At 47.8% G+C, this 27,145-nt stretch overlaps 1 protein-coding gene across 1 annotated transcript; it reads right to left on the bottom strand.

Annotated features, from left to right (window-relative positions):
* Positions 1-1,613: 1,613 nt before the first annotated feature.
* Positions 1,614-21,943, bottom strand: PPP1R3F (protein phosphatase 1 regulatory subunit 3F). The gene is made up of 4 exons (XM_075538850.1): positions 20,931-21,943; positions 10,664-10,719; positions 10,398-10,477; positions 1,614-9,337 (listed from the first exon to the last, which is right to left on the bottom strand). The coding sequence occupies exons 1-4, from the start codon at positions 21,926-21,928 to the stop codon at positions 8,033-8,035; spliced, it is 2,439 nt and encodes an 812-aa protein (XP_075394965.1). The 5' UTR covers positions 21,929-21,943; the 3' UTR covers positions 1,614-8,032.
* Positions 21,944-27,145: the final 5,202 nt, after the last annotated feature.

Raw genomic sequence — 27,145 nt, 5'->3', positions numbered from 1 at the left:
ATAAATGTCATTTTGTAAAGAGTGTACACATTGTACACTGTGATCAAAGTAGGGGTGTTGTAGGTAACAGTGATTATAACAGACGAGGGATGATGGCTGACCTTTCTTTATTCAACGCTTGTTTTATGCCAGGCAGGGCTCTAGGTGGCTCATTTAACCCTTACTAAAAGAGTCCTGGTGGTACTGTGAGTTATGTGTTGGACTTCTAACTGCAAGGTCAGCAGTTAAAACCCACCTGCTGCTCCTAGAGAAACACATGCAGCTGTCTGCTCCCATAAATATTACCATCTCAGAAACTCATATAGGGTCACTATGAGTCAGAACGAATTCAGTGGCAGTGGGTTGGACTGAAAAGGAGGCCTGGCAGCACAGTAGTTTAAGTATTGAACTGATAACCCAAATGTTGGTGGTTTGAACCTACCAACTCCACAAAAGAAAGATATAGTAGTCTATTCCTTAAAGATTAATCTCAGAAACTTTATGGGGCAGTTCTACCCTGTCCTGTAAGGTCAATATAAGCCAGAATCAACTGGCTTTTTGAGTTGGTTTATGACTGTGGGATGGAGTGGTACTACCCTTGGTAACAGATGAGCAAAGGGAACCCCAGAGAGTTTAAGCCATCTGTGTAGCAATTTTGTCTAGGACTGCCACAGCCACAGCCCTTGCTCTGGCCTGTCTTGCTACACTGCTTCAACTACTAGAGAAATCCTGTGAGGTCACAAGTGAAGGGCATTAGATATGATTTCCCCAAAGCCCACAACTATCCTTCTGTTTGGCCTAAGCTCCCTTTTACAAATAAGGAAATTGAGGCTCATAGAGGACAAGTGACTTGTCCAATGTTACAGAATCAGGACTCGAGGGTTATAGACTTTTGAGTGAGGTCTGCCAAGCCATATGCTCGGGGTTCTTAAGGGTATGAATGATACCCATGGGAGATGAACTTAAACAACCTATCCATCCCAAGAGACAGCTCTAAAGCTGGTCTCAGGAGACAGAGAATAAACAGCTCCCTAATACACTATGCCTACAACAGGGCAGAGGGAGATTCGGTACCCTTAAAGGCAGAAAGAAGTAGGCTGCCAACACTTTATGATCTAGACAAGGGTGTGTGTGTGTGTGTGTGTGTGTGTGTGTGTGTGTGTGAGAGAGAGAGAGAGAGAGAGAGAGAGAGAGAGAGAGAGAGAGAGAGAGAAAGAGTTCCTACTTATTCTCCCTTCTCACTGAATTTGTTTAGTTGTGTTTTGTGATTTAATAAATACTAATAAAGTACACATCAATTTACTAACAATCCAGGTCTAGCAGTAAACTGTTAGCCACTTTTCAGGTGTCTCTGAGGTCCCTTCACAATTACATCCCTCCTTCCCTCCTCTCGAGGCAAAAATTATTCTTTGTGATAATTATTCCCTTTTCTTTTAAATTTTACTAGTATTCTTGTAAGTAGATCTGTTTCTGAGACCACTAAGCTTTCACTGGCATGTCTGTCCTTAGAGCAATACCACACTATTTTAATTACTATGTCATTCTATTAAGTATAGGTGCCCTGGTTAGTCTTGACACGTCCAGAAAACTTTTTTTAAATCATTTTATTGGGGGCTCGTACAACACTTATCCATACATACATCCATTGTGTGAAGTACATTTTCACATTTGTTGACATCATCATTCTCAAAACATCTGCTTTCCATTTGAGCCCCTGGCATCAGCTCCACATTTTGTTTACTTTCAGAACACTTTATAAATTAACTTGTCACTCAAAAGCTATGCTTAATCTTAGTTAAAAGGCTGAGAAGCAATCGTCATTCAAAATCTATTGAAATTGTGATTGGAATTTTTTATAGAACCTACAAAAGTCTAGAGAGAACTGATAGCTCTGTATTATATATTTATATTTATATACTCTCCATTCAATCATATATATTTCTATTTATTTGGATCTTTTAAAATGTCTTTCAAGAAAATGTCTTTCAATAAGACATTTTCTTTTCAAAAAATCTTTTTTAAGATTTATTAGTACATAAAACCAAGTCAAAACCAAACCCACTACCATCAAGTTGATTCCAACTCCTCATGACCCACATAGGGTTTCCCAGGCCATAAATCTTTATGGGAGCATTCAGCCGTATCTTTCTCCCTTGAAGTAGCTGGAGGGCTTGAACTGCAGAACTTGTAGTTAGCAGCCCAATGTCTAACCAGAGTTCCTTTAGTTCATAAATGGTATCTTTATTAAATTTTTGTTTGTTGGCATATAAAAGGAGATTTTAAAATACAGGTTTTGTATACAGAAATATCTCTAAATTCTTAATCATTTGAATAATTATTCCATGAATTCTATTTTCTATACACACAATGTATTATATACAAATAATGGTAATTCTGTTCTGGCTAGGACCTCCAGTACAATGCTTAGAAAGGGTGAGATTTCTCCCACCCCCACCCCCAGAAGAATTCACTTCAGAATACAGCACTGAAGCTACAGCTCAGGGAGAGAGGCGCTTCTGATCATAGCACACAGGAGCAAACGAAGAGGGAAGGAGAGAGAGTGGAACACATCCTGGCCCACCAATCCCCGAGGATGATATTCCTGCTCAGAGCAGCCAATGCACAGAGAGGACCATAGGACCATCCCCACCATGAGATAGGCATCCCTCACTGACCCATAGCACTACAGGGGACAACCCAGTGCAGGAATTGTGCCCAATCTGACCCCACCACACCAGGCAAAACACTAAGAGTCTGCAATGGACTGGTGAGGGGAGCAAAGTAATGAAGTCCCAGAGGAATACCAAAAATAGACTTTGGGGCCAAGGCATGGCACCCCAACAGACTCAACCAGAAAATACTCATAAAGGTCAACAAACAGACCTGGAACTATTTATAGGCGATTGTTGGTGGTGGTAGGTTTTTTTTCTTTTGTTGTTTTGTTTTGCTTTGTCTGGCTTTTGTGCTTATTATTGTCTCTGAATGTATATCTAGATAAGACAGGTAGTATAAACAATCTGGAGGGGAAAACAATGGCACCAATGGTTCTGGTGGGAGACACAGGAAAGGGGGAGGCAGGGGAAGAAAAGAGGGGTGCCAACAAACCCAGGGACAAGGGAACAACAAGTGATCTAAAATTGATGAAGAGGGATTATGATGCCTGGTTGGGCTTGATCAAGAGGAATATAGCCAAAAGGAATTACTGAAATCCAAATGAAGGCCTAACATGATAGTGGGACAAGAGGAAAGTAAAAGGAAATAGAGGAAAGAACTAGGAGGCAAAAGGCATTTATAGTGCTCTAAATACAGGCATGTATATATGTAAACATACCTATAAATAATGATAGGGAAATGGATCTATATACATATATTTATATGTTAAGCATTAAGACAGCAGACAGGCATTGGGCCTCTACTCGTGTACTCCCTCAATGTAAGAACACTTGGTTCTAATAACCCAGCATTCTGTAATGTTCACCTTCCCTGACACAATTACTGAAGACAAAATGGGTGCATAAGCAAACGTGGTAAAGAACACTGATGGTGCCCGGCTATCAAAAGATATAGCGTCCACACCAGCCTGTGTGATCACGAGGTGTTGAAGGAATCAGGTATCAGGCATCAAAGAACAAAAAATCAAATCATTGTGAATTGGGGGGGGAGGACAAATTGGGGGCCCAAGACCCATCTGTAGACAACTGGACACCCCCTTACAGAAGGGTCACGGGGAGGAGATGAGCCAGTCAAGGTGCAGTGTAGCAACAATGAAACATACAACTTTCCTTTACTTCCTAAATACTTCCTCTCCTCTCCCCCCCCCCACTATCATAATCCCAATTCTACTTTACAAATCCAGCTAGACCAGAGGATATACACTGGTACAGATAGGAACTGGAAACACAGGGAAACCAGGACAGATGATACCTTCAGGACCAATGGAGAGAATGACAATACTGGGAGGGTGGAGGGAAGATGGGGTAGAAAAGGGGAACCAATTACAAGGATCTGCATATAACCTCCTCCCTGGGGGACGGACAACAGAAAAGTGGGTGAAGGGAGACATCAGACAGTGTAAGATATGACAAAATATAATAATTTATAAACTATCCAGGGTTCATGAGGGAGCGGGGAGCAGGAAGGGAGGGGAAAATGAGCTGATACCAAGGGCTCAAGTAGAAAGCAATTTTTTTGAGAATGATGATGGCAAGAAATGTACAAATGTGCTTGACACAATGGATGGATGGATGGATTTTGATGAGTTGTATGAGCCCCTAATAAAATGATTAAATAAAAGATATAGCATCTGGGGTCTTAAAGGCTTGAAGATAAACAAGCGGCCATCTGACCGAGAAGCAACAAAGCTCACATGGAAGAAGCACACAGCCTGTCAATGGGATCAAGTATCAGGAATCATAGACCCAGAACAAAAAAATCATATCCATGTGAATGAAGGGAAGGGTGGAGTGGAGACCCAAAACCCATATGTAGACAATTGGACATCCCCTCACAGAAGGCTCACAAGGAAGAGAGGAGCCAGTCAGGGTGCAATATAGAACTGATGAAACATACAACTTTCCTCTAGTTCTTTAGTGCTTCCCCCACCCCCACCCTTGACTATCATGACCCCAATTCTACCTTACAAATCTGGCTAGATCAGAGCATGGACAGATAAGACCTGGAAACACAGGGAATCCAGGACAGATAACCCCCTGAGGGTCAATAATGAGGGTAGCAATACCAGAAGAGTAAGGAGAGGAAGAAAGGGGGAACTGATCACAATGATCTACATATAACCCCCTCCCAGGGGGTCGGACAACATAAAAGTAGGTGAAGGGAAACAGCGGTCAGTATAAGACATGAAAATAATTTTTATAAATTATCAAAGGCTCATGAGGGAGGGAGTGTGGTGGGTCAAGTAGAAAGAAATGTTTTCAAAATGATGGCAACATACATATGTGCTTGACGCAATGGATGGATGGATGGATGGATGGATGGATGGATGGATGGATGGATGGATGGATGGATGGATGGTGATAAGAGCTGTAAGAGCCTCAAATAAAATGTTTAAAAAGAAAAAAGGTGAGAGCAGGTATCCTTGCTATGTTCCTACTGCCAGCATTCTTAATATGTCACTTTTAAATATGTAGTTTACTGTAAATCTTTACAGATACACCTGTTAGGAAAGTTCATTTAACTAATTTGCCAGGAATGTCATCTTTAAACTAAACCAAAAATATCACTTGAAGTCTTCTGAAAACCTACCACCAGTTTAGCTAACCCAAAGTGGTCTGCCTTGAACATGGTGCTCTTTTAAGCATTATCTAATAGGGATTAAATTGACAACAGCAATCAAGAGAACCTTAGGGCTTATATTAATGGAAGCGCAACAACTAAGAAAAGGATGCTGAGAGTTGTTGCACAATGCAAAAAACATGTCACTGAGGGTACATGTAAACATCGTTGAATTGGTCTATGTTCTACTGTGTGTATTCTCAACAACAAAAATGAATAATTTTAAAATATGCTAATGAGATTAACTAATATTGATTGATTTCCCATGTTAAACCATATTGCATTCGGGTAATATTTTTGGTCATAATTTTTTAGATTTGATTTAGGTTACTATCACTGTGGTTGGAATAATTCTGTGTTCTTGAGATTGTTTTATAATAGTTCTTCTTGACTTCTCAGATGTTTCTACATTCTGAAACCGCATTTGTAAATTTGCAATTGTTCCTTGAGTCTTTCACCAGCAAAGCCATCTGGACCAAGTTTCTCTGTGGCAAGATTTCTGGTTCAAGGTTCTGTTATTTCAATGATTATAGAACTGCTTGAGGTTTTTGTTGCTTTTTGAGACTGTTTCAATTGGTTATATGTTTGTAAGAATTTGTCCCTTGAATCTTTCAATCACCTTGACATAAAGCTATCTTTGGGGACAATAGCTAAATCATAAGCAGAAGGCTATAGATGCATCTGGACTTTGGTATGCAACAAAGTCTCTCAGACTATCCTCATTTTTAAAAGACAGGCGAAATAAAGTTTTGGTGAACTTTTCACTGGTCGTTCCCCACCTCCTGAGCTCTACAAATGCTATTTTCTCTGACTGGACTATCCTCTTTCCCCCCTTCATTACCTGGTGGCTACTTGGATTTTTTTTTTTTTTAAGATTCAGTTCCAATTTCTCCTCCAAGGAGGTTTCTGAACCGGGCTGAGCATCTGTCCTAGGACGCCCACAGCCCACTGAACAGATCATTGTTAATGGACCACACTATCCACTGAAATTCTTTTCTGTACCTGTCTCCCCAGACTGTGAACTCCTTCCTCTAGGTCACTGGTTCTCAACCTTCCTAATGCTGTGACCCTTTAATAAAGCTCCTCATGTGGTGACCCCCAACCATAAAATTATTTTTGTTGCTACTTCATCACTGTCATTTTGCTACTGTTATGAACTGGGTGACCCCTGCGAAAGGGTCATTCAAACCCAAAGGGGTCGCAACCCACAGGTTGAGACCCGCTGCTGTAGGTTCTGAGAAGAGATGATGTCAACAGGCGTGGAACTTCACTGAGCTAGTAACCTCTGAATGGCCCGCTAAATCCTCTAACCATGCATCTTATTTCCCCCTCCATGTTTGTCCACTTATTTCATTCACTGAATATTTACTGAATGCCTGTTATATGTCAGGTACTGTTCTGGAAGCGTAGCCACTGAGGACAGAAAAGAACTAGGAGAGTTCAGTGTCCTGGAAACCAAGTGAAGAAAGAAAGGGTTTTAAGACAAAAGTTGTCTCGGATGCTGCTGATGGGGTCTGTACAAAGAGGTCTGAGACTTGGCTGTGGATAATGTGGGCATCATGAGTGACTTTAGCTCAAATTTGGCTGAAAATGGACAAAATATTGGGAACGTTTCAGAAAAGCATTGGATAAAAGAACTGAGGTTGGTATAAATATTTCTTTCACATTTTGTTTAAAGGGAAGCAAAGAAATGTTGCATTTTGCTCTTTGCACTCAGTCCAGTATGGCCATGCTATCTTTGGAAAGTCCTGGCTTTCCTGCTTTACCCGTGGAGAGTCATTTCCATGTGGAGCGTTGACGGTCCTGTAACTCCTCTGACCGTTTGAGGCTTTCCTTGTATAGAAAGCCAAGGGATCTCCCAGCTGGTATGACTGTTCTTAATTGTTGGTTTGTTTTTTAAAGCAACCTCAGTCTTGTGGCTGATTCACTACTATGACCCCACATCCACAGCTAACCACATCCACCACTGCAGCCACATGAATCATGTGGCCACCACTCTTCCTCTCCCTTGCTGCCCTCCCACACCCACACACCATTCATAGACACACATACAGGTTCCCACCAGCAGAGGACCGAAGACAAAGGACCCGCCTCCAGAAGAACATGTGGACTGGGACTATGAGGTGAGCTGACAATGATCCTTAAGGATATATTGAAGCGGCGGCAGGAGCAGCAGCAGCAGCAGCAGGCATGGCTATAACCTACCCCCACCCCTCCCCATGGTCTGCCCAAAGTGATCACCCTCATGCCCAACTGGAGAACACGGCACAGGACGACACATCGTTTCTCATAGAGCTCTATTGTGGCATATAATAATAGGTACTCTATATAAATTAAATGAAAAATAAAGCTCCAGCAGGTTGCACAGGGTGGCTGTTAATAAATATATCTCTGGGTAATTGTGCCCCAAGACCAGCTCATGACGACTCTCCCTCATCCAGAGAATTATACAAAAATAAATACAGGCTTGGGGGAAGGGGACATGCCCAGTTTCATTCTGAAAGTGTTTCTCATTCATACCATCTACCTGTCCCCCTGTTCCTCTCCACAGCTATCACCACAGGGAGCCCTGTGCTGACTAGGAAATTCAGGAAGGGGAAAGCTTCTCTTGGAAGCAAAGCCTCCCTTTCCCCCCCCCCCCCCCACCACCACTGCACAGGCCCGATATCCCACCTCAACCCTCTGGGGATGTGCAGGTGCTGTCCTTTTCCCAGGCCCCAGTGAGGGGGGAGCCTGTTGCCTCCAATTCCACAGGCAACCTCTATGAGAACCAGGCCAACGAGAGGCACAGTGCAAGCACCAGGATGGACAAACCATTGTTCAAAGCCACAGGGACCACCACCAGCCCAGCCAGGACCCCCAGAGTCTGGGCCAAGGGCCCCCGTAGCTGGGGAGGCAGTCCATATACACATTCTGCAGGGGCTGCTACGACATGAGGGTTTTGCAGGGGCTGGAGACTTGGGCCCGAACCTTCTTCATCCTGGGGGCACATATTGGACCTGGACGAACTGGACGGACAAACTTCAGCTCCCATGGGACCAAGGAGGCTGGGTTCTTGCCCCTGCCCAGGAGCTGGAGAAGTTGGCTCTTGACCAGATACAGGAGCCAAGCCATCTATCCATTCAGTGGAAAACTCCATCAGGGTTCCCGTTACAGCCTCCCCCGGGAAGCTACCCACCCCAGCCACCACCCTATTCAAGTGCAAAGAATCAGTGTCCTTGCTCACTCCCTTGCCTGGAACCCCAGAGAACTGGCCCTCTGTACCAAGGACCACAAGGTTGTCACATCCTGAACCCTCTGCCCATGGGAGCCACACATCTCCCATATTGGCTATCACAGAATGAGTCCCAGAGTTGATTTCCGGAAGCGACTCCTTGGGGTCATCCTCTTCTGGGCTGGAGGGTGTAACGGAGAACCCTTCTTCACCCTCCCCCTCATCATCAGGGTCTTCGGTGTCCTTGATGAGTTCCACACCACGGCCCAGCCGGGCATAGTGCAGTGTGATCTCCTCAGCCAGGGCACTGTTCAGGGCCCGCTCAGGGCCAGGCCACTTCAAGATCAGATCTCGGTCCGTAAGTGTACCCAAGGACTGGCTGGGGGATGCTCCCCCATCACTGGGGCCCTCCGCACCACCCCCCACCCCACCTGCTGCCACAGCAGCCCGCAGGCGGCTCAGGTGGGACAGGTAGAGCTGCTCCAGCTCCTGGTCAATGGTGTCTTCACCAAGCAGTTCCTCAAACCCACCCATGACCTCCAGACCCCCAGGAGGATCATCCATGATAGCCCCCACCATAAGGTCTTTCCGGCTCCCTCCACTCTCACTGGATACTTCCCACGAGGCCTCCACATGCTGTGGGCTGGGTTCTAGGAAAGACCCGGCTGCCCCCTCACTTGAATCAGGTCCTGAGGCCTGGTCCCTGGGGGAGCCCCCTAGGCCACAGAGAGAAGAGGAGGGAAGAATCCTGATGGCAGGTGCCTGGGGAAACTCTGTGAAAGCCACGGGTGGTCTGCTTCTGAGGACGCCACCTTCCACTGGGGAGTTGCCAGCCACTGTAACTTCAGAAACCTGGAGCCATTGGGGCGGGGGGGGGTGTTGGGGTGGGGGGTAGTGGGGGAGGAGAAAAGGATGGGGAAGCAAAACAATGAGAACTGGTGAGAGCCCACACCCAGCCCCACAGGAGTGTTCAAACACTCCTTAAAGAGCCCTCTGTAATTCTCTAAACTTGAAAGACTATTTCAAATGTATGCCTGTGTACATAACCCATAACATATAGGTCTGAAGTTTTGTAATAAAAAGTTAAGAGATGTACACAGGTGCACAGATATATTAATGTGTTAAAATACATATTAAAATATTACCGTGGTAGCCGCCTCCTCACTTGTCTCCCGATTCCACCCTTAGCCCTACTGTCTTTTTTCCACACAACAGCCAGAGGAACCCTGTAAACATTCACTTAGTTCATGTCCCTCCTCTGTCCATAGCTCTCCTGTGGCACATCCCTCGCTTAGAGAATAAGTCAGCATCCTTAGCATGGTCCTACAGGACCTGTCCCCTGTCCTCACATCGCTCTCACTCTGTTCCACACACGCTGGCCTCTTCTCTCTTCCTCACACGCTCCTGTCTCAGGGCTTTTGCACTCGCCTGAGACGTTCTTCCCCTGCTTTTGCACGTGGCTCACTCTTTTCTCTCACCCTTTTCAGGTCTTTGCTTAAAGCTCACATATCACTAAGGCTTCCGACTCTAAACTTGCACACCCACTCACGTACACACTCCATATCCCCTTTCCGTGATTTATGATTTTTTTCTTAGCACTCACCAACGCTCACTCCGCTAAAACCTAAGTCCCATGAAGACTGGGTTTTTACTCAGTCTCTTGTTTCTAGGGTCCTTACCACAAAGCACACACACAGTCAATACTTGCGGAATGAGGCAAACACTAGAACTTCGTTACTCCCAGCTGAATAACTGCATTCTCCTCCTCACCTATGAGATTCTGGGTCTTGTGACCTTCCTCCAGCCTACGGTGGACCAGGATAAGTAAGCACCCACTACCTATCCACTCAGTGGTGGCCATATTGTAAGCCTCCGATTGAGCTGCTTCCAGAGACTGCAAGGGCCTGCTTACCTGAAGTGTCATCTGAGGCCATGGACGGAGAGGGGTGGGTGCGACCAGGGGACCCAATGACTCCTGGACATCAGGATAATCTGGTGGATAGAGAAAGGCAGCATCAGGGCAAGGCAGATATACAAGCAGGCCTTTGCCAGTTGGCAGTTTTGCCTCTGAGGCCTTCTGTGGGAGTCGAAGGCAGAGGTGCCTCTTAATTTTTATAGGGGATGAAAAGGAGGGAAGGAAGAAATGGGGAGTAAAAGCCAAACCTCCCAAATGCTTACCCACAACAGCGATATGATCACCCATGCTCTTCGTCCTCGGCAGTTCCTCGTGGGGCCTGTGGGACAGAGGAGAGAAAGCATGAGTCTGACACCCTAAAAAGTCACTTCTGCCACCCAATGGCACCTTCTCAGCTGCTGTTTTCTCTTCTCTCTTTATCCCCTGAGAGTCCTACATGCGCATTGCAGAACATCTGTAAAATATTTGGAAAGTATAAAGAGGCAAGAAAAAAATTGCAGATTAAAAAATGCTGTATTATTTAGAAATTTTTCATTTCTGACATCCGATGCATTTTCTTATTCACTTAGATTTGGCAGACATAAATTCATAGTGGCTCTGTGCATTGTATAATAAGTAACATCATTATGGTCTTATAAAAATTTTACTTTTGGTGGGGAGGAGGAAAAAAATGAGCTGATACCAAGAAAGTAAATATCTAGAACTGAATGTGGGCAACATATGTGTCAACATGCTGGATTCAATCGATGTATGGCTTGTGATAAAATATAAAAGAGCTCTACGAGCCCCCAATAAAATTATATTTTTATTTTACTTTTTAAAACATTTTATAGCCATTTCCCTCCTACTGAGCAGCTAGGTCCCCCCACCATGCCCAATTCTTTTTCTTTTAGAAATCAAGCTTCCACAAACAACTTTAGTTACCATTTTATTAACATTTTGGATTATAGCTTTAGGATATATTCGTGGCTGTGAGAAAACTACCTTTCACAAGAAAGAGCAAGTGAGAAGGCTTAATGACCCAGGAAGCATCAGAAGAAAGAAAGGCAACTACAGAATAGAGGGGGTCAGCAGGAAAAGGAAGTAACCTGAGGTCAGAGCACTGAGTCACTACCTGCCCCCACAGCCCTCATTATCAGCCTGGAAAGCCGCTTAATCTCCCTGCCCTTCACCTTCCTCACCTGGAAAATGAGCACCAAAGAGTCAAAAGAAATGAGGGTATCAGGCCCCAAACATCATGACCTGACCCAGAGCAGGGGCTGAATCAGTAGATACTTATTGGTCTTACTTCCTCCTTCACCAGACAACTCAGGTGACAGGGTCCGAGTGACCTGTGCCAAGGGTATTTCATAGGTACCATGTAGAAATCACTGTTCTTTTTCTCACAATTGAAGGTCAGATGCATAGCGATTCAGACAAATGAGGGAGTATTAACTAAAACATGTTCAAACACTTGAGAGCAGCTGAAGCAATTGCTCCAACCATGCCATTTCTTGAGATGTTTTTCCTTCAGATGTGACGATGATGTTGGTATTTCTGGAGATGGGTGAAACTTTGTGAAACTCGTAATCAATTACCTTCATAGAAACAGAGTACCACTAGCTAACCCTTATATCATAAGGAGCCCGAGTGGCTAACCCTTATATCATAACCATAAAGTCAGCAGTTTGAAACCACCAGCCGCTCCCTCAAAAGAAAGACGGGGCTTTCTACTCCAGTCTGGGAAACTCACCAGGGCAGTGCTACCTGAGTCAGCACCAACTCCATGGCAGTGAAGGATGGTGGTCAGCAGTAAGGGTTTTACAAGTATTAATCTTCACAACAACCCAATGAAATCGGTACTTTAATCCTCTGACATAGGCAATCCTAATTTTCCCCACCTACCAAGAGATTGAAACTCGGGTTGAATAAATGTCTCCAGACCATACAGCCAGTATCAAACCCAAGTCTTCTGGCTCTGAAGTTCATATTTGGAAGCAACAAACTGCTGCTTCTTGGGGGAGAGAACTACGGTTTGACTCATCTGCAATCCTTTCTAGAAGCAGAGACAGTATCAATAATAGGATCCCTCCTCCCTCCTTCATGCAGTACCTTCTTTAGACCTGTCTTCATCCCACATATTTACTCTGTTTCCCTGCCTTCCTGGGACATGTGTGAAGAGACTGCTAGACACAGAAAGAGCTGCAAAAACGGCTCTTTATACCAGTGCATGTCACTATGACACAAACTGAGACCATCTGTGGTCATCTACCTCCTATACCCCATCTAAATTCTCCTTTCATAAAATGTTATTTAGGAGCCCTGGTGGTGCTGTAGGTTACAAGCTGGGCTGCTAGCTACAAGGTCAGCAGTTTGAATCCACCCAGCTACTCTGTGGGAGAAAGATGAGGCTCTCTACTCCCATACAGAGCTAGTCTCAGAAACCCACAGGCCAGTCCTATCCTGTTCTTTACGCTATGAATCAGTCTCGACTCAATGGCAGTGATTTTTTATTGAGAGCTTATACGTACACCCAAAAAATGCTGTTGAGTCCATTCCAACTCATAGTGACCCTATAGGACAGAGTAGAACCACACCCCTCCCCCAAAACATCTTTTTTTTTCTTTAGGAACAGTTTTATTGGGACATAATCCAAATACCATACAATAGTTGGATCAAATCAAGAAGTACTGTACAGTCATCCCCATAATCAATTTTCGAGATCTTGCAGTTAGCAACCCCATGTTGAACTCACTGCACCACTAGGGCTCCTTCACATACCACCCAAAGTATCTAAATCAAAGTATTATAGGGCTGGAGCAGAGGACTCCGAGAGCCCAGGCAGCTCCTGCACATCTTGGATGAGAAAGGGAGTCTCAGAGCAAAGGATCCTGCACCAGTCACTTAGTGGATTTAAAATTCAGGTCTTTGGTTTTGTGACTCAACATGATTTCTCCTACGATTTATTTTGCTGGTGTGGTTCTTCATTATTAAAAATGCCGTATTCCTAGGATCTTGTAAATCAAGCCCCTTCAAACCCCCACCCCCACCCCAGGCAGAAAGCCAACCCTCTCTCCCAGCCAAGCCTTCCCCTGCCATCTGGCCGGTCTTCACATGTACAACAACCAGACTTCAACATGCCAATACAGAGTCATAAATCCAAGTCAAAGAGGACAAAGGAAACTCAGGAAATAGTCCAACCAACAGGAGAACTCCACAATCCAACGAGGAGAAGAACGAGAACAAAGAAAAGCAAAGACATAGTAGTAACTTCTTTCTCTCCCAGAGCATCTCTTTCACACATGGAGAGTGAAAGGCAGGGCACATAGAAATATCAGGTCATGTGATTCAGCCAATCCCAAGTCCCATGAATCAGCAAAAGTAAACAGGTCACTCTCCCTTTCTCCAGTCAGAGAAGTGATGGCAGAAGGTCCAGATATTTATTGTTCACTTCTTCCAAAGTGGGTCCTTTTCACTGATGCAAGTCATTTGAAAACCTCCACCACTATCCTTCAGAGTAAGCTCCCTTCCTTTTTAACAAATGTGGACTCAGAGGCTCAAGGAACTGAGTCTCTATATCTACTAACTACACACCAAACTGTTAACATCCAAAGAGGGCTCTGTTTTGAAGACAGGGGGGTTGTGTGTTATACACGCACACACACGCACACACACACACACACACATCCCTGAATTGCCTTTCACAGTAAAAATTCCGGGACAGCCAAATCAAAACTAGGATAATAAGAGAAATCAAGTAAAAATGTTACTGACTCACTAGTCAGTTACAGAGAAGAGGGGTTCTTAGAAAAATGGGAGGAAATTAAGAACAAAACTGTACCTACAGTATGCATGCTGATTTTCAAGAAGGAAACCTGATCTTTGGGCACCTGGCCCACACAGGCCACAAGGCATCTTCTCAAGGTTCGTGGGCAGCAGTTGGCCAAGAGAGCATGAGTTCCAGGATACTCTGAGCTGGGCACGAGCCAACCTTTTCAGATGGTTGGGCGGGTCAGTCAAGATGTGACCATAGAAGAGGCCATCTCAGACCTGGATACCAGTCCCCTGCCATCAGGAAAACTTGGTGGCTGCCGACCTCAGACAGTACCAGGGTTAATAGCAAGCCGGTGCCATTGGCCCCAGTCTTAACCAGCTGAAACAGAACAGAAAGATGAGTCGCCAGAGACAGAGTGTGAGCCAGCAGAAGGCAGACAAGCCCCATCGAGAAAAACCAAGCAGACTTTCAGAGCAGTCATTCCCCTGCCATTACCGCCGTTGCTGTGCCAGGCTTCTGTTCACACCCTCCAAGGCTCAGGTTTTCAAAGAACCTCACCAGCCCAAAGTGGGTCACGAGCTGAAACCCAAAGGGAAACTCAACAGTTGTGACCCCAGCAACTACATAGTCAACGTGAAGATAACGCTGACTCCCTGGAGGGACATGTAACTTGAGAGCTGCCCCACATACTCAGAATCCTGGTTGGCCTGAGCCATCTGCTTTCTGAAAAGAACTGGGCTTGAACACAGCCATGCAAGCAGCCCCCACGTTATATGAAACATTGCTTTGCCTTCCCCAACAGTGGGCCAGCCTCCACTCCCAGATTCCAAGATGATCCGGTGCCAGGGCAGAGTCCATACTACTGAGAACGATTTTTACTGTGGTGCCTTAGTTGGGCCATGACCTGCGATAAAAAAGTACACGCCATAACCCAGCACATTCATACATATGTAAATATATACACGTGCGTGTATATATAAATGTTCAGAAAACAATACTTACTTGTCCTATAAGTGATACATTGATATTCCTTTGTAATGTCTGTTGGCTTCAGTACATTGATTTCACATCTCAATAAAGGGTCATGACATGCAATTTTAAATAACTTGAGCTCCACTACCCACCAGCTGTGTAACTTGGCACAAGATATGTAACCTCTCTATGCCTCAGTGTCCTCATCTGGACAGAGAGAACAGTAATACCTACCTCAGGAAGTTGAAAAGATTGAGGACTATTGGAAATGTACCTGTGAAGTACTAACCACTTCATATTCCCACTGAAGGAAATTGAGATTCTGATGTAGAAAGTAGCTTGCCTGCCTGGTAAAACACATCACCCAACCTGGTACAGCAGTTCACAAAACTGGGCAATAAAGCAGTTAACAAGTAGCTCTACCACTGTTTTAGCATGGGGCCCATCCCCATATCCTGAACCAGGATGCCCTACCAATTTTCTGAAGAATAAGGATCACTTTACCAGTAAATTCTCACTTGCCCGATAACCAAGATCATCGTTGACCCCATCAGGTCCAACTTTTTGAGTGTTCTGTGTTTCCAACTTAAGAATTCAAGTTGGATCTCGTCCATCCACTTCGAAGCCCATCTAAGGAAAACACTGAGGCTTTACCATGCCATCAAGCCCAGTGCCTTTCCCTGAACACACCCAACTATGAAGTTTACAATTTAGTGCCGGGGGTTGGGGTGGGGGTGGATATTTAAAAGAAAAAAAACTCACACTCATTCTTTCAACAATCATTTATTAAGTACTTGCTACGTGCCAGGCAAGCCCTTCAGGAATACAATGATGAACCAAAGCAGACCCTGTCCCTACCCCTCACGGAGCTTACAGTCTAGCAGGGCAGAGGGCGATCCATCCACTATTCCTTAGTAATAGTCTAACTGTATAGCCCGAGCCCTTTAGAAAAGGAAAAAAATGCTCTAGAACAGAGGCCTTGGCCCAGACTGCAAGGTCAGGAAGGGCTAAAGGATGCATGGAAGGAAAATGAGCTGGGCGAGGCCAAGGGAATGTGAGGGCATTCGGAAGCACGGGGGGGGGGGGGTTGGTGGGGGGGGGGAAATTCCATCTTAAACGAGGTTTGAGGCATCTTTAGGACAACAGCAAGTGAACATGCTAATTTTGGATACTTGGGGCTGAAGGAAACAGCAAGGAGAAAAAGAGGGGCAGAGAAGTAAGAGTAACAGCAGCAGAGAGTGGTCCACAAACGGCAAGGGAAGACAGCGCTTTGCACAATGGAGGAGCCAACCCCTTTGAGAAGAAAATCAAAACCACCTGTGGAATCTGACAGAGGCAGGAGGCCAGAGAAAGGATGAGGAAATAAAGGAGGCTTTCTGTACGGAAAGCTTGGCAGCAAAGCAGGACAAGGACGTGCGTCAAGTAGTTTTGTTTTTTAAGATAGTACAGATGGTAGCACATATAAAGGCCAATAGGGAAGATCTAAGCGAGCAAGGCAAGTAAAGATACACCAGGAAGGGAAGGGTAATTCTGTCAGGTTCTAGAATAAATGGCACACACACAAAAAAAATGCAGGGGCGGTTAGAACATAGGTAAGAACTGTAGGCTGAGGGAGCAGAGGGGAGGAGGGGAGGAGAGGAGCCGGTTTGCAAGCCGTGGGGAGTTCCATTCCTCTGACTTCTATTGGTGTTTGTGAAGCAGGTGGTGGCAGCTGAGGGTAAGGAATGTATGAGAGACAGAGAGGAGGCAAGAGGAGGAATGAAAGATCTAAGAGGACTGCCAGGCCGGGTGGAAAATCCAGATCTGGCTTTGGTAGTGCTGCTAATCTGCTTGGCTGTGTAGCAGTCTCACACAGGGCAGGTCTGCGCAGCTTCTCGCCAGTGCTGTGAAAAACAGTGGCGGGCCATGCTTCAGAGGAGGGAGGGATGCACGCGTGGCCCTGGGGGAGTCCTCTTCCCACTGAAGGATCAACGGGAGTCGACTGCAAGTGGTTCAAGACAAACATTCCTGGTGAAAGCAACCACATAAGCAAAGACCTTGAGGCAGGAAGGGGGAAGGTTCCTTGGTAATAAAAACCCAGGTGATGAGCTCAGAAGGCAGAGAATGGTGACACTGGAAGCAGGCAGAGGCTAGATGGGAGGCGGGTAAGAAGGGATACCTGAAGGCCCTGGTGAGGCTTTCGCAGTCTTAGTTTTTAAGAGAAATGGGGTACTTCCAAGGCCGACCAGGAGAACTCCTCCCCACACCAGCCTTTGGAAGCTGCCATTTCTCCATCCAGGAAAGAAGGATAAAGTTTCTCGTAGAGTGTCAGCAGGATTAAATGAGACTGTGTATGAAAACCCTTAGCAGTGTCACGTAGCAAAGAGCAGGGGTTCTGCCCATTTTCTTACAACCAAGCCCTCTATACCTGTTCTTCCCATCCAGTCCCACCACACAATGCTGTGGACACCAAAGGACTAGTCTGCTTTGCTTTTTTCTTGCATGAACCAAGCACTATTCCCAGAACATAGTAGGCCAATAACTGCTTATTGGTGGGTTATCTCTAAGTCTGCCCAAACCCAAATCCACTGTCATCAGATTGATCGTGACTAACAGCAACCCAACACAAGGTTTGTAAGACTGTCAAGCTTTATGGAAGCAGACAACCTCCTCTTTGGCCTCGGAAGCCGCTGGTGGATTTGAACAGTTGACCTCGCAGTTAGCAGCCCAACACAACCCAGAGCTCCTTTCTCTAAGGATGACCACAAGCCTGGTCCACACCTCAGGGAATGCTGCCATTTGAGTTTCTGAGTTGGGCCCAGAGAGCATCTCCGGTGCCCCTACTTGATGCAGTTATCTATCTATGCCCAGCACATAGTGGGCCTGCAGCCAAATGTTTCTTGAATGGAAAGTCCTCTATCATGGGGCTCCCACAGATAAAGGACATCCCCTTAGGTCCGCCACCATTTCCCAAGAGGGCTGAGCCACAGGAGGCGGCTGTTCTTCAAGTCACCAGCAACGCACAGGTTTTAAAACAACAATAAGTTAAAATGTACTCAACAAGAAAGCCGCTAACCTACAAAGAAAACCTTATCGCTGATCTTGCAATGAGCACCAACCTCCCCTTTGCAAGAGCTGAGATCAAAAGATAGAGAAGCTATCAGACAACCATCTGCCCACTTAAAATAATATCACAAGTCATGTTAGGAACCACAAACCTGGGGCCAGATACCAAAACAATTGTCTGAACGGGCTGCTTCAATTTCTCCTTAAAACCACCCATGCATTTTAAAAGAAAAACACCCTCTCCACCCACCCTGGCCCTGCAAGGTTTTGATTTCTCTGTTCTCTTCCTTTCACACTCTTTAAAATGACCAAACTCTGATACCCACACTATCGCATCCTACAGACAGGGCTCCCACGACAGCTAGCTGGGTGACGACGTGGGAAAAGTGATAGAAGACAATTGTGGGGCACTAAAAATATTCGGTGTGTACATATGAAAATCCACTGAGCCACACACTTCAGATTAGTACATGTTATACCACTAAACAGCGGGGAGAGGTTGAAAGCATGAAGCGTTGAACCACCAGGCGGGAAACGCAGACCTTGCCCGAACCCTGCCAGGCCTTCCAGAGGATGAGGAGCAAACACTTCCCCGGCATCTTTTACGTGGTCTTGTCACTCGCTCGCTGAGTGATCCTAAGCAAGTTGGTTCACCTCTCTGAGCTCCATCAGTCGGCCCTCTAGTAGAGGAGGAGAATCCTAGCACCTGCACATCACATGCACTGGATTCGATGGAAGTGGACGGGAAGCTCTTAGCTGAGTAATAAGTGCTGACCGCTCTTCGCTTTCACGGCTACTTCAGTGAACCTGCCCCAAGTTTGCTGGGTTTAATCCAACCAAATTACCATTCCCCTTAAAGAGTTAAGAAAAAGTGAGGCAGTGCTACATGGCTGGTGATGGGTAGAGTTTATGTGAGACTTCTTAAATAGCGATACAGTGAAACCTGTGAGAGCCGGAACTCAGGGGGACTGCCTGGTTTTCCTGTCTCACAAGGTTTTTGCCTTTGACCGGATGCAGTCAAACCACTTTCCTATTGCTATTACTGGGAAGTATTTTGAGCTTTCCTTCTCTGGCAAGTTCCCACCTTATCCCAGTTTTACTGTACTAGCTAACACCTACATGGCACTGTGAGCCAGGTTGCGTCTGGAGGGCTTTTACTCAGAGCTCATGAAGCATGTATACTTAGAATCCTCCTTTTCAAATGAGGGCACTGAAGCAGGGGGCAGTTGAAGGACTTGGCCAAGGTCACAAAGCCAGTAAACAGCAGGATTGGGTTTCAAAGCCGGCAGCCTTACCACCATAAGGACAGTCATACTGCTTGCACTCTCAGGCAGAAGGGGAGGTTGGCGGGGAGGGGTACAGGTGAGCCAGTGGGTGTTTGCCAGCCTGCTCACCTACCTAGGCATATCTGCCTGGCAGCCCACAGCTAGGTCTTCCATAACGACTCAATCCTGCAAAGGCCTTGCCAGGACCAAAAGTGAAGATCCCACAAACATCTTGCAGCAGCCAGCTGTCTCTGATCAAGCACATATAGGGTCCAAACAGAATTTACTCAGCTCTGTTAACCCAGGGACAGGTGAATATAAGCACTTCCCACATGGACAAGGACACTCTATCCCAGGAAACTTATCCCAGCAAACAGGCTAGACTTAGGTGACACCAAAAAGAATCCGGCTAGAGCTACTTGCCTTACGTAACTCATAAGCATGATGAAGGTAAGTGAGGAAAATCTCAGTTCGGAATCTCCTGGGGGCGTAACTGGTTCCTTCTCTCAGCCCCTGAATGATCGCAGATGATATGGGGAAAACACACATATATACACAGAAAGGACACAAGCTTCAAGTCCAGGCTCCATCTGACTGAGTCTGCACGAGACACTGGTTTCCTGAGAGAGCATGGGCTCCGGTCCTTACCTCCACAGGAGGTCACAGACCATATTAAAGTGTAACATACGGTTGGTGTACAGGCCTCAAGGTCAAGCATCATCACTTCTTCCATCTCCACCTCTGAAAGCTTGGCATCTTGCTGTCACATGGGGATCACACCCCCATACACACACACAGGTCAGGTCGTTGGTTCACACTATCCCATCAATGAAGTTCTCTCTACTCGAGTGACTCAGTCCTTCCTTCACGCCATGCTCACTTCCACCTCAGGACCTTTGCACTTACTGTTCCTTAGGCCTAGCACACTTTTGCCCCCTATGTGTGTATAAACTACTCCTCTTTATCATTCAAGACTCAGTTTAAATGTTATCTCCTTGGAAAAGTCCTCTCTTTTCCAAATTTGCTCCCCACCCTACCCCCACATCACTCACCTCCTCAAAGACCCTTCATGAACAACCTGTCTACAGCAGGTACCTCTCCCAATCTATACCCGTATTCGATTTGACTTCCCTCTCAGTAGCTAGCCTCATCCCCATTTACCATATCTGTTTGCGTGGGGGGGGGGGGGGTTGTTTGTTTGTTCTGTTTTGCAAACTGTCCCCTACGGGAGCTCGTATGATCCTTGAGGGCAGGGAAGACGTCTGTCTTGGTCAGGGCTTTATAATGGGACTCAGCCAATACTTATTGAGATGAAGGAAACCCAACAATTAAGACCCGCGCCTAGCACGTGTCCGGCCTCCATTACTCTTTGGCTAACTAAATGTGCTCGCCTTCCAGTCCTGGAGAACAGGTCTGAAGGGTTCTGGGCCAGGATGCTTGTCCTCCATCCCAGACAGAGCCTGCGTTGGCGGAGGTGGCGCTGGCAGACATTACCTGCGCCTCACCGGCTTCATGCAGCTCTTCAGCTGCCTGGCCTCGGCCTCCACGCGACCCTGGCACTCGGCCTGTGGCTCCAGCTGCTGCTGCTGCTGCCGCCGGGGCAGCCCTTCAGCACCAGTGGGTGTGGGAGCGGGTGCGATCCGGAGCAGAACTGTGTAGTTGCGGCCATGGTTGTTGGCCCAGAAAGTGCCCTCAGGGGTCTCATAGCGCACCACGAAGTCCAAGCGTGCCCCATCGCCCGCACCCTCAGCAAAGGGCAGCTGGAAGGCAAAGCGGTCGGTGCTGCCGCCATCGTCGGGCGAGGAGGTAGACACCTGGCCAGAGCCCAGGCCGAGGCCCGGATCCAGGATAGGATCTCCTGCTCCTGCTCCTCCCGCTCCTGCCCCCGGCGGGCTGCGCGGTACGTAGCGCGCTGGGTGGTCGCAAAAGGAAACCCAGCCGTCGTGTGAGGCCCGCACGTGCACCGCCTTCTCGAAGGAGCGGTTCAGCACACGCACCAGCCCGCGCAGTATTGGTGGGCGCCCCCCAGGCACCCACACCCCGGCACCCCCGGGGACTGCTCCGGGAGGTGGCAGCAGCGCCTCCAGCTCCACCATGACGCGCCCCAAGCGCTCCAGACGGCCAGGCGCGGGCGGCAGCGAAAAGGTGGGCACCAGGTAAAAACCCCCACCAGCGGGGACAGGGCAGGGCGGTAAGGGTTCAGGGCAAGCCTCCTCTTCCTCCTCCCCTTCATCCCCATCCTCGCCATCGTCGTCCTCGTCAACCCCGTCGCCGCCGCCATCTTGCCCGGCCGCCGCCATCTTGCCCGCCCCCGGCCCGCCCCACGGCCGGTAGCGGCGCAGTTGCGCCAGCGGCAGCCCCAGGGCCTCGTCGGCGAACAGCACCCTCCGCGGGGCCACCGCCGCCTCGGCCGAGGTGCGGGGCTCGCCCGTGGCCGGCGAGGGGGGCGCGGGATGCCGCAGCAGGGGCTCCACAGGGGCTGTGCGCGCCATATCGGCGGCGGCGGCGGCGGCGGCGGCGGCGGCGGCGGCGGCGGCGGCACCGACGGCACCGGCGGCGGCACCGGCGGGGGCAGGGCCTTGAAGGGGTGGACAGCCAATGAGAAGACCAGCGCGGGAGGGGAGCGACTCTCGGGGGTGTAGGCGGTGAGAGGAAGACAGGTAGAGCGGGCAGCCAATGAGGGCGCGGGCACGGTGATGCAAGCGGGGAGATGGGGGCGGGAAGCGCCGAGAGCCAATGGGGATGCCTGAGAGGGGCGGGTTGATTGGGGATCAATGGAGAGGCCGGAATGGGAGTGGTCGGGAAATGGGATGGAGAGGCCAGAATTCGGACAGCCAATGGAAAGTCTGTGGGCAGCCAGGGAGGGTGGACCGGCTACGGGCAACGGGGCAGCCAGGAGCGAGTGGCGAGCCTTCCAAAGTTAGCGATTGGGGGTTGCGTCGGTGGCGGGAGGAAAGATCGAGAGACAGCCAATGAGGAGGCTGCTCCCGCTTGGCGTAGAGGCGGGATAACGAGAATAGCTGCCACGGGCTAATGGGGAGTCTTGTGAGCGTGCACTCAAGAGGCAGTGACTGAATGGAACGAGCCAATAGCGAGGCTAGAAGGAGCCAGGAGGCGAAATGTGAGCGGCCAATGGGGGTGGAAGATGAATGGGGAGTGAGGAAGGGAGAAGCGGGAGAGCCACTGTGGAAGCCTGTGTGAGGGCTGTGAGACCACAGGGGGCAGTGCTAGGGCAGACTGAACCAATGCGGAGGCCAGAAAGTGCAGCGGAGGAAGAGAAGACGTGGAGGTGGGACGGGAAACAAAGGCAGCGGAGCGGGAGGAGCTGTGTGGGAGGGATGAATAACCGATGAGCCGGCCAGAGAGCAGGATGGTGCTTAGGCAGAGCTGGAATTATTATTGGGTGCTCGGAGCAACAGAACCTAGAATACTGGCAGCCAACTAGAAGAGTATACCCCTCGTGGATGGTCTCACCTTCTTCCCAACCATCTGTGACTCAACAATGCCCCTGAGCCAAAAATGTCCGTAGCTCCGGATGGCCTGGATGTGAGACCTGAATAAGCAAAGAGGCCCTGCCTGTTGCAGCTACTGTTGCCGAAGCCCTTTCCTCCTCCCAGCCTTTGCTTGAATGATGCCACTATCCAAGAATGTTCCCAGCATTGGTCAAGACTTTGTGACATTGCCTAACGAATGGCCAGATTGGGCGTTGGGGAAGATCCAGTTCAGCAAACGCTGCTCCTAGCTGGATATTGGCCGAAGTTAATTGGGCATGTTGGTAGGAACAGGCTCAGTCATAAAGCCCGGGCCCAGCCCAGCACACTGCACCCCAGGGTGACCTCGCCTCTCTTCCTTCTGGCCCCTGATTCCTCTCCTGAGAAGGATGTTCTTCCTGCTTCCTTCATCTCCGGAACTCCTAGTCCCCCTTTGAAGTCTCACCTCCTGTTAAGAACTGAGTCGTAGCTTTGGTCCACTGTTAGGCCAAATGTGTGCATTCATATACAGTCCCTTCCCTCCTGTGAGAATGTCATGAACACCTACCTTTGTGTGGCAGGTTACGTGCATGCTATTAGTATCGTATCTAACCCTCACATTGTCCCTAGGTGGGAGGCATCACCCAGCAGACCTCCCTCCTCAGGTTGCTGGATAGGGTTATAGATCAGGAAGGCATATATTCAGCTGCAAGTGTCAGAAAAGCCACCAAAAGAGTGAGGACTTATCTGAAAGAGAGCTTAGGCGGTCCAAGAACTCACTCCTGCCTACCTTTGGGGGGCATTGGCAGGGTCTTGGCTTGGCACCAAGACTCAGCAGCAGCAAGTTCTCTCAGCTCTCCCATTCAAAGATTTCCACAATCCAGACTTCCGCACCAGCACCACTCACCTGGACTGTGCAGCAGCCTCGTCCTCACTGTGGAGGCTTCCACCCTCGCCCTCCAGATTCCGTTCTATACCCAACAGCCAGGGCAAGCTTGTTAAATCCTCCGTCAGATGTGATCTCTCAGGACCTTCCCACTGCTTCTGCCTCACGCAATAAAAACTGAAGTCCTTATCATGGTCGACAAAATCCTACATGACCTAACCCCCTCGTCTCGTCTCTAACCTTATCGCTTATCCCTCTGACCCTTGCTCCCTCCCCTCTGATCACACCAGCCTTGACCCGAATCCTTTGCACTGGCTTTTTCCTCTGGAGTTACATGGCCCCCTCCCTTAACTCCTTCAAGTCTTTCTCGATTTCCTCTGACCGCTCTGTTGAATCATACCCACAGCCATCCCACTACCAGCCCTCTCAATCCCCTTCCCCAAAGCCACCCCCAAGGGAGGCTACAGGCCAGCATAGAGAAGAAGCCGTGACCTCGGCCCCTGTCTGCTTCCCTGGCCCCCGGCCTTCATTCTATAAGGTTCCTGGCTTTTACCAGTGCCTCTCCTACACCTTGACCCTGTTCTCGTAGCCTCCTGGGACTCTTTGGCCCACTCTTTTTTTCTCCGACCTCTGTAATGACTACCTCTCAAGAAGGGAGGAATAGTCAGGGAGCGACCACCTGGAGAGGTGGTGAGAAGGATGCATCCCACACCTCTGACCTTGAAAGAAGAAAACAAAGCAAAACCAATTCCCAGGAGGAGACAGGTCCTGGCATAGGGAATAGGGACTGCTCTTCTGGAGCTGCTATGGTTTGTAGTTACACAGGAAGTGTAAGAAATGTACAGACACAAATCCATGAGGAGCAGGAGATGGTCAATCTTGGGGACATCCCTACAGTTCACTCCCCAGGGCTCCTTCCTAATAGGGCTCCTTCCTCCTTCGCTCCCTCCCACGTGCCACATCTGTTAAGTACCTACTGAAGACAGGATCCCTTCAGATCCCCAAGCTGGAGATCTTCGTAAAACCTTGGGGCGTACCCCAGCCGCCAGGCACACAGAGACCAGCTTTGGGTTTCAGAAGTGCCCCCACCAACTCAGAAGCATCTACCAATGAATGTTTTATTTTGAACTAATGGTAGGGAGGGTTAGGTTGGGTTGGGTTGGGTTGGGTTGGGTTTGCTTTCTTTCTTGTGTTACTTTGTTTTGTAATTGTTCCTGTTGGGTCATTGTTAAGCCTGTTTGGTTTTTTTTTTGGCTTTTTTAATTTACCTTTTTCCCCTGGTTTTCTCAAAGTCAGACCATTAGACCCACTCTGGGCTTTTCCAGATGAGTGAGTCTGAGTTTAGAAAAGAGGATCTCCTTTTTCTCAGGGTAGAGAAAGTGGGAGCAGGGAAAGAGGACAGGCTCCGGGGGTCAATAAAAAAATATTTTCAGATGTTAGAAGACAGGTATACCATGTGAATATAAAACTATTTTCATTTTCTCTCCCCCCAGGCCTGAAGCCAGTCTTGAAGGAAGGTTGAGTGTTGGATGACCAGAGGCCTGGACCATGCAGGAGCGTGAAGAGCCAATGGCAGGAAGTCTACCATGAGTTGTTTGGAGAAGCGCATGGGGCTGGGAGCTCACGTGTTGACCACTGGTTGGAAGGGGCACCTGTCAAGGTGAGAAACACAATCACCAATTCTTTGACAACCTGACAGCCTCACAAGCTTGGAACCATAATGAAATTTCTAAATCGAAGAACCTCATAGTCATGGCATTCTACAATTAAAACCTAAGATTTCTGAGCTCGGGAAAACCTGAGTCCTTCAAAGCTCGGGTCCCAAAGAAGGCAAGACTCCCCACTGACCAGCGCTGTGATCTTGGGCAAGTCACTTGACTCCTCTGCACCTCTATTTTTCCCCTCTGAATAATGACATTAATGATGAGATGGACCTCCCAGGGCCATAAGGAGGACTAAATGCCATCATTTGTTAGAAGTGTTCAATATGGTCTGTGGTTGGTGAATGGAAAGCTCAAGATAAATCTCAGCTTCGACGACAATGCTGGGTATTTAGAATCCCAAATCCTTGGAAACTGGGCTTGGGGACTTTGTTTTATTTTTGTTTTCTAAGACAAAAAACTACAAAGGCTGAGGACTTCAGAAGCAGCAAGCCTTGATGTCCCTGGACTCGTGAGGATGGATGGATGAATTCTGAGAAACTGGTTGGAACCTGCCCAGAAGAATGGCTGCCAGACCATCGCTCCCGGGCCAAAGGCATGATGAGGCGAAGCTTTTCCCTCATTCCTCACTCCGTGACTCTCAGGGATTCTGCATGAAATAAATCGTATGTTCCTCATCTTCTGTAAAAAGCTAGTTGGCAGGAGCTTCCCGGGCAGTGACAATGAGGCTGACCAGATCAATGCCACCCATGGGGAAACAGAGCCTCAGAGCGGGGTGAGGCCACTGGAAACCCAGACCTTTTCTGTTTCTTTCCTTGCTATCTCCTGTTGTCACATGGGACTGAGTTCTTGTCTTTCGTTCTCTCCAGACCCTTGCATAGCCCCTCTGTCTCTGCTGGGTCCCAGGGCACTCCTGTGATTTCCTTGGGCTCTTTTCCCATGCTGTTAGTTGGTGTTGTTGTGTTGTTTTTCAACCCTGTATACATTTTTGTTTTAAAAAACTAGAGTTTCTCATGAGCTTTGTTATCTTATTGATACCTCTCACCTCTGTGGTAAGGGGAAGAAATCATATTTTTAGATGACTCGTAAAGGGCAAAGAAAAAACCCAAATTTCAAAATTTCCATTTAAGTCTCATAATCAAGAAGCAGAGAAGCAGAGTGAGAGAGAGAAAACTATGAGAACCCACCCCCCCCACACACCCCGTGATTATCAGCACACACACTCATAGAAAAAAAATTGGATTATTAGAAGAGAGAGGTCTGTGGCTTCCACACCGTGGTTTTTCTTCTCAGTATAAAAAGCAAAGTTGTTTTTGATATGTGACAGTTTCCCACAAGCCAGGCTGATCCTTTACTGTCAGTCCACTTCACCAAGGTGAGTGTCCTCTGCTGGCCCCCACCAGACTTGGGCCCTGCTGGAGGTGATGGAAGTGAGGTAGGCATGGGACGGTGAGAGGTGGGGGATCAGGGGCCCCCAGGTACAGCCAGGACATGCACAGATACTGTGATCCTGATCAGGTAAGGTATTTTTCTTGTAAATAATAGGAGTAATAAATGCCAGAAGACTGATCGTTGAATGTCTTAATGCTTGGGACGAGGCAAAAAGAAACAAATTAATGGATTGATAGATAGGATTTTTTTTAACGTCAAGTGCCAATCTTTATGAATTTCAGAGCTTTGAAAAATGCGCAT

Source organism: Tenrec ecaudatus, chromosome X (genome assembly GCF_050624435.1).
Source record: "Tenrec ecaudatus isolate mTenEca1 chromosome X, mTenEca1.hap1, whole genome shotgun sequence".
Taxonomy (NCBI): domain Eukaryota; kingdom Metazoa; phylum Chordata; class Mammalia; order Afrosoricida; family Tenrecidae; genus Tenrec; species Tenrec ecaudatus.
The sequence above is the reverse complement of the archived record's forward strand: the minus strand, read 5'-3'. Positions and strand labels throughout refer to the sequence as shown.

Coding starts and splice junctions, on each gene's coding strand:
- PPP1R3F (XM_075538850.1), bottom strand. CDS start 21,928: ATGGCGCGCACAGCCCCTGTGGAGCCCCTGCTGCGGCATCCCGCGCCC. Junction 10,720..20,930: donor ATGAAGCCGGTGAGGCGCAG/GTAATGTCTGCC, acceptor TCTGTCCCACAG/GCCCCACGAGGAACTGCCGA. Junction 10,478..10,663: donor TGATCATATCGCTGTTGTGG/GTAAGCATTTGG, acceptor TCTATCCACCAG/ATTATCCTGATGTCCAGGAG.